Source organism: Rana temporaria, chromosome 8 (assembly GCF_905171775.1).
Source record: "Rana temporaria chromosome 8, aRanTem1.1, whole genome shotgun sequence".
NCBI lineage: Eukaryota > Metazoa > Chordata > Amphibia > Anura > Ranidae > Rana > Rana temporaria.
The window spans coordinates 115890537-115904261 of NC_053496.1; the positions used below are offsets into that span (position 1 = coordinate 115890537).

The following is a 13725-nucleotide window of genomic DNA, read 5'->3' on the forward strand; positions in this document are numbered from 1 at the left end:
GCAGTGACCGCTTTCGGCTTCACGGCCGGGCACCCACTGCGCATACACGAGCGGCACTGCGCATGCGCGAGCGCCGCCGTCCGATTGGACAGGCGCTCGCCTACAGGGAGGGGCAATAAGGCGATTAAGCTATTCGCGATTAAGCCACTCCTCCTAAAGCCCCCACTCCCCCCACCCAAAAAAATTACATGCCAAATGTGGCATGTAAGGGGGCAAGGAGTGGATTAAGCGGAAGTTCAATTTTTAGGTGGAACTCCGCTTTAAGTACTGATTATTTTGCTAAGATGCAAAATGGCTGACTGACAATTTTTTGACCTTTAATGCCGCATACACACGATCAGAATTTTCGATGAAATAAAATCCACTTGAGTTTTCCGTCGGAATTGTGATGAAGCCGACTTCCATCAGTCTTGCATACACACTGTCAGACTAAATTCCGACCATCCAAAACGTGGTAACGTAAAACACTACGACAAGCCGAGAAAAATAGGATTTTTTGTACTCACCGTAAAATCCTTTTCTCTGAAGTCCATGGACGGACACAGCTCCTTAAATCTTGACAAGTGGGTTATGTTCCCTGTTTACAGGAGAGGACTAGGCAGAAACATGTTAAATAGTTAAATACATGTTACATTAACAGAGTTGAACAGCCCCGCCCAGGGGGCGGTCCCTCCAGACATAACCCTCCTCACTGCAGCTTGCAGCCTCAGTTCGTAACAAGCAGTACAAACCTAAAAAGGAGGGGTGGGAGCTGTGTCCGTCCATGGACTTCAGAGAAAAGGATTTTACGGTGAGTACAAAAAATCCTATTTTCTCTTATCGTCCATGGACGGACACAGCTCCTTAAATCTTGACAAGTGGGACGTCCCCAAGCAGTGTCAAAAAACGAGGGGTGGGAAATATATCAGTAAAAACAATTTTAACTTCACCCCAAAACAAGCAGAGCTCCTCAACGGAGGAGGTGCAACTTTAAACAGCCGCCGGCAAAAACTAGCGGCTGAAAAAAAACATCATAAGATGCACTCACAGCAACCATGTAAATTCTGGAAAAAGCGTGAACGGACGAGCAAATCGCCGCCTCGCACACCTGTGAGACCGACGCATGATGTCGAAAAAAAAAAAAAACCCAGGAAGCACCAATTGCCCTGGTCGAAAGTGCCGTGACCGGAAAGGGGGGCCCGCCCTTAGGAGCATAGGCCTGTATGACGGCCTGCCCGATCCACCGAGAAATGGTGGTCGACGAGACCGCCAGGCCCTTTTGTGGACCAGACACCGACACAAAAGAGAGTCAGAAGCTCCGAAATGGAGCCGTAGTAGGCTGGTATACCCGCAAAGCGCGTACCACGCCTAAAGTATGAAAGGCCGAAACCTCCTGCGGAAGAAGGGAAGGTCGCGGGCGCACCATCACATAATTCTTATGGGGGATCAAGCATGGCGGCTTGCAAGACAAGACCGCCAACTCAGAAACCCCTCTAACAGAGGTAAAGGCCACTAAAGGGGCCACCTTCTGAGATAGTGTCAAGAGAAAATCTCTCTGATGTTTCCAAAAGGAAGGTTCCTGAAGAACCGAGAGCACCAGAGTCAAAACTCATGGGGGAAGAGATGGGCCAAGAGGGGAAAGTATATGACAAACCCCTTGCACACAAAAAAAGGGGACCCACCAGGGAACGGGCCGCAAAAAGGCCACTAAAAGAACACAGCCAAGGCTGAAATCTGCCCCCAAACGGTGCTTTAAGCAATTTTTAGATCCAATCCAAGCTTTAAAAACAGCAGGACCCTGGACATCGAGAGTACGCCCGTGGACGTCACTCCATCCCTTCGCACCAAGAGAGGTGCGACGGTAGATCCTCCGGAAGAAGACTACGGTGCCCTGTTGAGATGACCGAGTCAGACAGACCCTGGTCACCTAAAGTCTGGCTTCCAATAACCATGTTAAGCAAGTCAGTGACTGTACAACAGGAGGAAGTATGGGACCTTGAGACAGGAACCTCCTGCCCTGGCAATCGCCAGGGTGCCTCCGCTACCAGGCGCCCGATATCAGCGTACCAAGGACGCCGAGATTAATCTGGAGCGATTAGAATCATCGGGATCTCCTCAGCATCCACTCTGTGGAGCGGCCGAGGAAGAAACTACCATGGAGGAATGGCAAAAAATCACTGATACAGACAACACAGGGCCACCAGCGCGACTGACGCGTCTGTACAAGATCACTAGACCTGGCCACTAACTGACACCCTTGCGGCGGAGACAAGCTGCCAGGAGATCCATGCCATGTGAGGCTCACCTCCTGCAAGGGAGCCGAAACACCCCAAGCACAAAGACCAGTCGCCATGGTCCAGCATCTGGCGACTCCAGTAGTCCGCCTGCCGGCATACCTGATGGTAGACTGAAGCCACGGCCGTGGCGTTGTCCGGCTGAAACCAGATCGGTCGACCACAAGGAGAAGCATAGCCTGATCTCCTAAAATAGTAGGACAATGAACAGTAGACAGCACCTGGTATTCCCAGGCAGTCTCCCACCAGGCACTAGCCAGGCCCGACCCTGGGTAGCTACCGAGACCAGACACATTCAAGGAGGTGTGGTCATAGGTCCACGCAAGTCCAGCGACTCAGGGCCGACTGGACCCCCCAGTTTTGTGAACCTCCAGGTTCACAACCCATGAGCTAGCATCCGTCGTAAACACCGACCACTGGATGGAAGGAACAACTTCCCGGACCGAAGAGTCGGGAATCTCTGTCACCAACTCAGAGAGACTCTGACTAGGTGGCGCACAGGAATCTAATGATTTCAGAGACAAGAGATTTTTACCACCTGGACAGTAGTTCCACTGGAAAACCAGGGTGTGGAACTGGGCATACAGTATCACCTTGAAGGAGGCTACCCACAGACCCTGAACCAGCAGGCGCCCGGAGAGAAGACCGATTGCGTGATGCCAATACCTTCTCCGCAGACTGAAGTCTGCAATTTCTCCAGGGGAAGAAGGACCTTTGCCACTGAGGAGTCTGGATCAACACTAGATACTCCAACGCTGAGTCGGAACCTAGCATGCCCATAATTTGAACCCTGGGTCGCACACATGGAGGGCAGGCTTGCTGCCACTGAGCTACACTTTCTGGCCTAAACGTTTAACATCCACCCGAATCTTCGGAGGGTCTGAATGGGAATAACCCATCCACTAGGTCGGAGACAGAAGCTGCTCTCAGAAGAAAGTCGTCAAAGTAGCCAATGAGGCAAAGCCTCGCTGTCCCAACAAAATTCAAATAAGTGCGAGCTCCTAGCTGAAAACCCATGGTGCTGACGCCAGATCAAAAGGGAGGGCCACAGGCTGACAGAGACCCTTCTCTCATCACGAAGCACCGAAAAAAACACTGACATGTGCAAAACGGGACATGCATGTATGCATCCCTGATGTCCGAGGACGTCAGGACATCCCCCGGATGAAGCGCAGCTACCACCGAACAAATGGATTCCATGCGGAACTACCCGACGTTCACAAAGGTATTTAGGGCCTGAGGCCCATAGAAAACCCCAAAACTCTCGTCCTGCAGGAAAGGTAAAATTACCTTGCAGCTTAGCAAATCCCACACTGCCCAAGGCAGACCGACGGGCCAGGAGGGGAAGACACAAGGACAGAACTTTGTTCTGTGGATAGGAGGAAACCCTATCTAGTACTCCGAAGAGACCACCTCGCAGAGGAAAGCCCAATACAAAAAGAAAAAGCACAGGCCAGATAACAGTCCCCTCAGGAAGGCCCCCTCCCCCCTGACAGCGGCAATGTTAGCAATGCAGCAAGGGAAAGGAGCAGGGAAGGGAGAAGGGACCCCCAAACCCCAGGAATGCCCAGCCGTACCAACCCACCGAAGCAGGAGGGACTGTACTTACCCGTCCAAGCGAGGACTCGCTGACGCATTCCTGACAGAACTACAACCGAAATGGAGGTAGCTGTCGGCCCGGTCCACTGTGAGTGAGACAACACCACAGCTCAGTCATATGTGGACCTCGGAGCAAAGCTCACCGGCCACCTCAGGAGTCATGAGGTATGGCGTGGCAGACCAAGCCTCTTTGCAAAGGTGTGCCCACGCTTGCTGGTCGGACTGAGTAGACTACAAGGATCTATATTATCCAGCCTGTCTCTCAGCCAACAGTTGAAAGAAGATTCTTCAAGAAAAAGTAAAGTAAAATAAAATTTCTCCTCAGGGCGCTGGGCCCAAAGGGAGCCATACGTCCTTCTCCTTTGCTAGGCAGAACGAAACTGAGGCTGCAAGCTGCAGTTTGGAGGGTTATGTCTGGAGGGACCGCCCCCTGGGCGGGGCTGTTCAACTCTGTTAATGTAACATGTATTTAACTATTTAACATGTTTCTGCCTAGTCCTCTCCTGTAAACAGGGAACATAACCCACTTGTCAAGATTTAAGGAGCTGTGTCCGTCCATGGACGATAAGAGAAATTTTATTTTAATGCTTCCGAGCATGCGTCGACTTGATTCTGAGCATGCGTGGGTTTTTTCTCCGGAGTTGCACACAGACGATAGGAATCTCCTATCTTTTTTTTTATTTCCCCATGGGAAAAAAATAAAACATGTTCCATTTCTAGACACCAACGGAAAAAAAAAGTCTGATGGGGCCTACACATGATCGGAATGTCATATGAAAAAAGTCCATCGGACTTTTTTCATCAGAAATTTCGATCGCGTGTACGCGGCAGAATAGTATCGGTTTCATTTGGTTGTTCTTTCTCCCATGAAAATACTGGTTTCTGATATCTATAGATCGGTATAGATGTGAATCTTGCATGATTGACCTTCCCTAATATATTAAGAAAATTAATTGCATAATCATTATGTGAAATAATTGCTATTTAAGATTTAAAACCTACCACCCCCTCTTCCTCTTTTTTTGTCTTTTTCTGTCCCCTCAATATAATGCCATTATTATTCTTGATAATACTCTCAAAATAATTTTGCCCCTGCTATTTGAGGGGCAACCAATGTTAAGTATGGGCGTCGTTTCCGCGTTGGAATTAAAAAATTTATGTCGTTTGCGTAAGTCGTCCGTGAATGGCGCTGGACGCCATTTACGTTAACCTCAAAGCAAATGACGTCCTTGCGACGTCATTTCGCGCAATGCACGTCGGGAAATTTTAGGGACGGCGCATGCGCAGTGCGTTCGGTGCGGGAACGCGCCTAATTTAAATGATCCACGCCCCCTACCCAGATCATTTGAATTAGGCGGGCTTGCGCCGGGGGATTTACGCTACGCCGCCGCAACTTTACAGGCAAGTGCTTTGTGAATCAAGCACTTGCCCATAAAACTTGCGGCGGCGTAACGTAAATGAGATGCGTTGCGCCGCCGCATTTTTACGCAAATCTACCAGAATCCGCCCGTGTCTTTAGGCCACATTCACACTTTGTAATTAAAAAAATCGCCACAATTCTGCCCACAATTCCAAATTGCAGCAATCACTGTAAAACACACGACATGGCACCCCAAACGCTGTGCAATTTTGAGACAACTGTCATGCAGAAGAACCATGCAGCAAAAATCCCCTTTAGAAATAACATTTCTAGCTTATTGTCCAAAAAAGGAGCAGGGGCTTCCTTTGGGCAACAGATGCATACAGGGATGCCTATTCAAGTGAATATGAGAGACACAGAATTGCATGAGAATCGCACAATGAAAATTGCAAGTGGCTACAAATAGTGCGAACAGGGCCTTTAAAGCTCAACTCTGAAAACTCAAAAGGCCTTTCTTGAAGTGGGGCCGTGCGCCAATGAGAGGGGTTAACTGCTTCTTTATACCTAGGAGGTCCCCTATGGGCTCCTTCACACTGCTAGTTCAGTCCCTAAAGCATCTTCTCTCCTGGACTGCAGTGGTCAGAGGTCCCCAACATCAAAGACAGATGCAGAGACCATACTTTAACATTTCATTGGACAAGAGAATATGGAGGGACGAACACTGCCAGGGGAGCACGTTTTGCTGGGGGACCGAATAGGAACTTTTATATAGTTACATTGGTACAGCTTGGACTAATTTAAGTAACTATGGGCCAGATTCACAGAACAGATACAACGGCATATCTCCTGACACGCCGTCGTATCTGTTGTTCTGTCTATGCGGCTGATTCATAGAATCAGTTCCGCATAGATAGCCCTAAGATCCGACAGGTGTAATTGACTTACACCGTCGGATCTTAGGATGCAGTACCTCGGCCGCCGCTGGGTTGAGTTTGCGTCGTATTCCAGCGTCGGGTATGCAAATTAGCAGTTACAGCGATCCACAAAGGTTTTTCTTGTTGTTACGTCGGCGCAAGTCTTAGTTTCCCATCGCAAAATTAGGGGTACTATAACATGGTGTAAAATTACTCCACCATGTTAAAGTATGCCCGTCGTTCCCGCGTCGCTTTTGAATTTTTTTTTTTTTTTCCGGCGTAAGTACGTTACGCACGTCACGATTCACAAACACGTCGCGCCGCCGTAATTTCGCGCAAAGCACGTCGGGAAAATTGCGAACGGAGCATGCACAGTACGTCCGGCGCGGGAGCGCGCCTAATTTAAATGGTACCCGCCCCATTTGAATTGGGCAGGCTTGCGCCGGACGTGTTTACGATACACCGCCGCAAGTTTACAGGTAAGTGCTTTGTGGATCGGGCACCAAACACTGAAAACTTGCGGCGGTGTAACATAAACGTGTTACGTTACACGGCCGCAATTCTATGTGAATCTGGCCCTAGGTGCCTACATCTGCACGATTAACCATTAGGAATCGTTATCACGATTTTTTTCCCCCTTGCGATCTTGACAAAGCATTTCCTGGATTCTTTCTATGCAGAGAATTCTCTGCTGAAGCCAACAGCTGAAAAAAAAAAAAAAACTATAAAAACATTGTTGCTGTGTCCTTTAGATCAAAGGAATGAACTTTGGTGTCTAAATGTCACCTACCTTTTTCTGACACTTATTGGTTTCAAGTTAAAAATATTTTTTTTTGATAGCAAATGACTCAGAACCTCCAAACATATATATTTTTTAGCAGAGACCCTAGAGAATATAATGGTGGTTGTTGCAATATTTTATGTCACACTGTATTTGCACAGCAGTCTTTCAAACGCATTTTTTTTTTTATTAAACAAAAAATAAAAAAACACACACACACACTAATCAATAGAAATGTGTATAATGTGAAAGATGTTACACCACGAGAATCATGATCTTTATTCTAAGAAAAATAAAAATTGCGATTCTCATTTTGCCCAGAATCGTGCCGCTCTATGTGCCACACCTGTGGAATCTGCCTAGAAGCAGAAAATAACCGTAGTAGACACCAGTTGTGCAGTGACTGCCACCAGCTTCTGGTTCCTGGGCAGAGACTGCCCTGCTATAGAAAGTCACGCACTTGGCTACATACTTCCATTGCAACTCTATTTCCACACCTGCAATTCATCTTTGAAAATGCTTTTACCATTCCTAGACAACAAGCAAAGAAGGCCCACACTGCGAGGGAGGACTTTTCCCAGAGTTGGGTTTTAAAGAAGTAAGGCCAAAGCTCTTTTGGTGCCACTTCTCCTGTAGGTCACAGGAGTGCACTTCTGTACTCCTGTGACCCAGATTCAGCCAACAGAATGCTTAAGTCTTCCGTTGGCTGATGTCACTCTAATGTTGAGACCCACACACAGATGCCTGACCGGCAACTGACAGCCTCTCAGTGCGTTACCGAAAGCCTGATCCAGCCATTCTCACCACTCCACAACCCAAAGCTCCAGTAAACGCTGGTGGTGAAGTGCAGAAAGCCAAAGCCTTCTGCTCACTGAAGACCGAGAACTGAGCAATCAATGGTCCCTTCAATCGCTCAGTTCTCTGCTTTAGAAGCAGGGGGGGGGTCAGATGCAACATTGGAATAATGCTGCATCCACCTAGGTGAATATGATTTTTAATTTAAAATCACACATTTCTTTTAACTTGATCTCAACTGACGTTTGTCAATTAAACTACCTCTGTCATATCAATCAGTGAATGAAAAGATTGTAAGCTCATAGGTAACCGCTTTCTCTAAAGTACACGGTCTTTAAAAACAGACCCTAGATCTTTCCTTTCATTCATGTTGGAAGATGGAATTGAATCCCCAAAGAGAAGACCATCCCTCATAAGTCCCAAACACATATGGAGCCCTACAAATATCAGCTGTAGGGGGAAGGAATATAAAAAGAGTAAATACCTGTGACTGTTTTCTTCTGGGAGCTGTGCAGCCGTTTACCATCCTCTATGACCTTGTTAGCATTTTTTTCTTTTAGTCCATGCAAAGTGCTATCAAAAGAAAACCTGCAAGACACTGTGGTTTCAGCAGAAATGGCATGGTCTGTCTTACTGTTTTCTTCAAATAAAGGGGCTGAGTTTTCAGAAACGGAGACCCCCAAACGTTCTAGAGACTGCTGACTTGCGCCCTTGGGCTGTGAAATATTTTTCGATGATACTGGCTTTGACTCGTCATCACTATCAAATCCAAATGGATCCTCTGAGGGGTCATCATCATCAATTTTAGGCTTTTTAGGAGTATCTGCGACTTCTTGTTTGTGATTCTGCCTCTTCTGACCTACTTTGGCCACAAATGTGGTCTCACCCCACTTTGTACTAAGAGTGGTTCGTTTATTGGAGAAAACTTCATCAAATTTGGAGCTTCCATTTCCACCTTTGCGGCTGTATGTTTTCCCAAACCTGGACGTCATGTTGAAGCCTGTTTCATATTCTCTGCAGAGACAAAAAAAAAAAAAAATCATCGGATTACCAAAGACAGCAAAATTCTAATTAAATTTAGAATCAAAATTTATTTTTTACCACAGTTAGATTGTTTAGGCTGGGGGTGTCATTTAAGCATTTTATCTATTTATGTGTCATGTTTCAATAATCTATAGCAAATTTGTATCTATCCCTTACTACTATTTCTTGTTTTGGTTTGCCTGGTTTGGGATAGCTACATTAATCACACACAATATTTTGTGATATTCAGCAGCACTTGGGGACATTTTTATTTGGTATATATGATCAGTAATATAACCCTAGACAAAGCATACATAACCACTTGCCGATTGTCCTATAGCAGTTTTATTGTTAAAGGGTGGCAGCTGTGCGCTGCATCACAAACATACGCGATTCCACACTTCCGCCTGCATCTGCTGTTTCCGGGCACTTGATGTCAGCCGGCACCAACTGATGATCGGGCAGAGACTTTGATTTGTAAACAGGGCAGAGTTCTGTTCTGAGAGGGGGGGGGGGGTAAACAAGGGGCTCAAATCCACCTCTTCCTCTAGTTAACCACTTAAGACCCGGACCATTACGCAGGTAAAGGACCTGGCCAGTTTTTGCGTTTCGGCACTGCGTCGCTTTAACTGACAATTGCGCGGTCGTGCGATGTGGCTCGCAAACAAAATTGACGTCCTTTTTTCCCCCACAAATAGAGCTTTTTGGTGGCATTTGATCACCTCTGCGGTTTTTATTTTTTGCGCTATAAAACAAAAATAGAGCGACAATTTTGAAAAAAAAAATCAATATTTTTTACTTTTTGCTATAATAAACACCCCCAAAAAAGATATAAAAAAAAAAAAAAACTCAGTTTAGGCTGATACGTATTCTTGTACATATTTTTGGTAAAAAAAAAAAAAAAAAAAAAAAAATCGCATTAAGCGTTTATTGATTGGTTTACGCAAAAATGTATAGCGTTTACAAAATAGGGGATCGTTTTATTGCATTTTTATTAATATTTTTTTTTTTACTACTAATGGCAGCGATCATCGATTTTCTTTAAGACTGCGGCATTATGGAGGACACATCGGACAATTTTGACACATTTTTGGGACCATTGTAATTTTCACAGTAAACAATGCATTTTTATAGCATTTTTTGTGGTGAAAATGACAATTGCAGTTTGGGAGTTAACCACTAGCGGGCGCTGAAGGGGTTAAGTGTGACCATATGTGTTTCTAACTGTAGGGGGTGGGGCTGGAAGTGTGACATCATTGATCGCCTTTCCCTATATCAGGGAACAGACTATCAATGACAGCGCCACAGTGAAGAACGGGGAAGCTGTGTTTACACACAGCTCTCCCCGTTCTTCAGCTCCGAGGACCGATCGCGGGACTCCGGCGGCGATCGGTCCCATTTCAGAAAAAGCCCCTGACCTGAGCTCGTCATCGCGCATCCATTCCTTATGCTTTTAGGTGACATCACATACAAGCACGTGGGTTGGATGCGAGAGGTGGATCAGCAGGATGAGTGTGCCAGTACAGATAGATGCATCTCATCAATTCTGCAGATCACGCATATCATAGATGAGAAGAGGGTACAGCATTGGGGAAAATGAGCAGGGGAGGGGATACCGTGATGGGCCAAAGGCGACAAAGCCGTGGCGGGGCAGGGCGCCAAAGCCGTGGCAGACGTGCAGGGGGGGGACAGTGGTGAAACAGATTTGCAGGGGGGACAGTTATCTGAGGTGTGGAGGTGCATGAACTGGGGCTGATCCAATGCGCGAGAGTGCAGGATGTCAATTTCTCACTACTAAAGTAGTTTACATTCACTTTAGAAAAAATCCTTTTCGTGATTGAGAGTGTGAAGTTCACATTTTTTTGTTATAAAATTGGCACGCTCAATTTCTTTGAAAACATTTTTCGGCACACTGTGCTCAAAGGTTTGCCTACCTTAGTTTTAGATACCAAAAATGTGTAGCAGAATACTTATTGGCCTAAATTTATGAAGAATTAAGAATCGGTTTTCTCTTCACCAAAAAAAAAGGTGATCAAATGCTACCAAAAGAAAGCTATTTGTGGGGGGAAAAGGACAAAATTGCAATTCGGTGCAGAGTTGTATTACCGCTCAATTGCCAGTTAAAAAAACGCATGCCGCAGAGCAAAAAAAAATAAAAAATTCTGGAGGTCAAGTGTCAACGTTTAGAGGACTTTCATCCCCTGCCTTATTACATCTTTCAAGATCTTTGTAGTGTAACCTACTCTGTGCCACACAGCCTCATCTTAAAAATAGCCACCGTCTATTCCTGCTCCTACCAGTTATGATCTTCATTCATTCCCAAGAAAATGAGTTTGATGTTCCTATTCGAACAGATGGAGATTGCAGTTCACATGCAGGACCACAAAGTGAAGATCTTTGAGGACTGGAGAAAGGCAATGCGTCTCTAATCAGGGGGACATAAAGGGGGAAATCTGACCTACTTAGAGTGAAAACCAACTCTAATCCTACTCAATGCAACATTCTAAAGACTAACCTAGCAAAAATTGCTGTACTTACCTGTTTTGAAGCCGTTCAGGTCCAGTCTCCAGCGGCGAATGATGTGTGCAAGAGAACAAACAAAGCTGGGAAATGCCTGAGAAGTTAGATAGATTTACTATGGGTGCTTCTATTGGCGGCTGCCTCTCCTGCACAGAGAAGCTGCCGCTGACAGCTCAGCATGAGACCAGACCGGAGCGGCTGAAGAACAGGCAAGTGCAGAGATTTTTGTTTTACAGGACTAGACAGGTTAGTTTTAGAATGTGGTAGAGTAGGGTTAGAGTTCGTTTTTGCCTAAACTTCCAAATTTAGGCAAAAATTAAACTCCCCCCTTATTTATTCATTTTATATACAACCAATGCATCCAAATTTGTCCCGAGATCAGCCACCTAAACTCCTCTGCACAGATGTACTTAGACTGGGTAAGAAAAAAGGGCATCACTAGTGGCCAACCTGGTGTGCTTTAGGCTAGGTTCACACTTGCGCAGCTCTGTGAGCAGTTTTGCACAGCAGTGCATTAATATGGATGAGCTGATGACTGACTCCTAAAAACAGTCTGAAAATGCAACCAAAACTGAAAGGTTCCCAGTACATAAGGGTGCCATTAAGGTTTAAATGGCACCCCCACACCTCCTTAACTGCAGCACATTTTTTGCCTGTGGGTGGTTGCGGGAACAGCTATGGTCACCCTTGAAAACATGTTCCAGCATGTGCACCTTTTCCCCCTTCCGTGTGACAGCGAGGTGAGGTTTATCTTCTTTCTGCTCCTGCTTTCACAATTTGACAAGAGTGCAACCGTGAGGCTCTGCCTACCTGGATGCATCATTCAGATTCCTGAGAATGAACTGACTACAAGTACTGTCAGCCATTGTGGCTTGTAGTCCTCAATGAAAAAAAAGTGAGGAGTTTGTGTTGCAGCTCCTTTAAGCTCGTCATACACTAGTGGTTTTCTCCACAAATTTAATTTTTAACTGTCCTAATTGTTAGTGGGGTCCAACTGGTGTTTGTTTTCAACCGCAATGAAAAGACCAATTTAAAAAAGACAAAACAAAAATTTTTACTCAAAATTTAACAAACAATGAAAGTGGTTTTTGTTCAGGAAAGTCCATTTACTCCAAAACCAAATCTTACAAAAAATACTTATGTTTTTGGTTTTAAAACACTTACCAAGTCATCAGATCTACTGAAGATACATTTTTATACAAACAGTCATATCACATTTACTACAGTCGGCGTCACCCTTCAGTCGGCGTCACCCTTCAGTCGGCGTCACCCTTCAGTCGGCGTCACCCTTCAGTCGGCGTCACCCTTCAGTCGGCGTCACCCTTCAGTCGGCGTCACCCTTCAGTCGGCGTCACCCTTCAGTCAGCGTCACCCTTCAGTCAGCGTCACCCTTCAGTCAGCGTCACCCTTCAGTCAGCGTCACCCTTCAGTCAGCGTCACCCTTCAGTCAGCGTCACCCTTCAGTCAGCGTCACCCTTCAGTCAGCGTCACCCTTCAGTCAGCGTCACCCTTCAGTCAGCGTCACCCTTCAGTCAGCGTCACCCTTCAGTCAGCGTCACCCTTCAGTCAGCGTCACCCTTCAGTCAGCGTCACCCTTCAGTCAGCGTCACCCTTCAGTCAGCGTCACCCTTCAGTCAGCGTCACCCTTCAGTCAGCGTCACCCTTCAGTCAGCGTCACCCTTCAGTCAGCGTCACCCTTCAGTCAGCGTCACCCTTCAGTCAGCGTCACCCTTCAGTCAGCGTCACCCTTCAGTCAGCGTCACCCTTCAGTCAGCGTCACCCTTCAGTCAGCGTCACCCTTCAGTCAGCGGCTGAAGGCAGTGATTTGAGGGAGTCGTCAAGTTTCTTATTGAGCAATGCTGCTTCTGCAGCGGATGTCCAAGACTTTTCTGTGCAATCTAGCAGGAGAGTGTGAATTACCAAACGAGCTGCACAAGACTCCATCTTTAAATAAATACTGGCAAAAAAAAAAAAAAAACACACAATCCTATTTAAAGCATTTAAACCACAAACCAAAAATGTTATGTACTGCAGCTTACTAGTCTTTCGTGTGGCGATTGCATTGGTTTCCTTTTTCAAACTATTTTTGCCTTTTAGCCTAGGTTCACACTGCTGCGGGATTGAAATTGTGCGAGTTCAACCCTGCATGTCAGTTCGACTTTGGGGGCTTTTTCAGAGACATCTGTGTGGATTCCTGCACAGATATCTATTGAAATTGCACCTGAAGTCGCCACAAAGTAGTACAGAAAAAACATTTGGGAATCAGTGCAGTGCCGCAAAGTCAAATGTGCCCATTACCGGCGATAGCCACCGATTTGGCATGTCTTATCGCTCCAATGTGAACCTTGGCTTAAATCTTGCAACACTTCCTGTGCCCAATTGGCTATTTCGCTCTGACACTATCTATGGTTGCCACCCAAGGCTTCTCTCCTGGTATGGAGCACAAACATGTCAGAGGGG

General features: G+C 46.2%; 1 protein-coding gene across 2 annotated transcripts in view; it reads right to left on the reverse strand.

Annotated features, from left to right (window-relative positions):
- The window catches only part of WAPL (WAPL cohesin release factor), a 162392-nt gene that overhangs the window by 120576 nt on the left and 28091 nt on the right, over window positions 1-13725 (reverse strand). For both annotated transcript variants that reach the window (XM_040320516.1, XM_040320515.1), the window contains exon 2: window positions 8207-8736. In XM_040320516.1, coding sequence (XP_040176450.1) covers window positions 8207-8714 — 508 coding nt within the window. In that variant the 5' untranslated portion in view covers window positions 8715-8736. The remainder of the gene's footprint in view (window positions 1-8206; window positions 8737-13725) is intronic.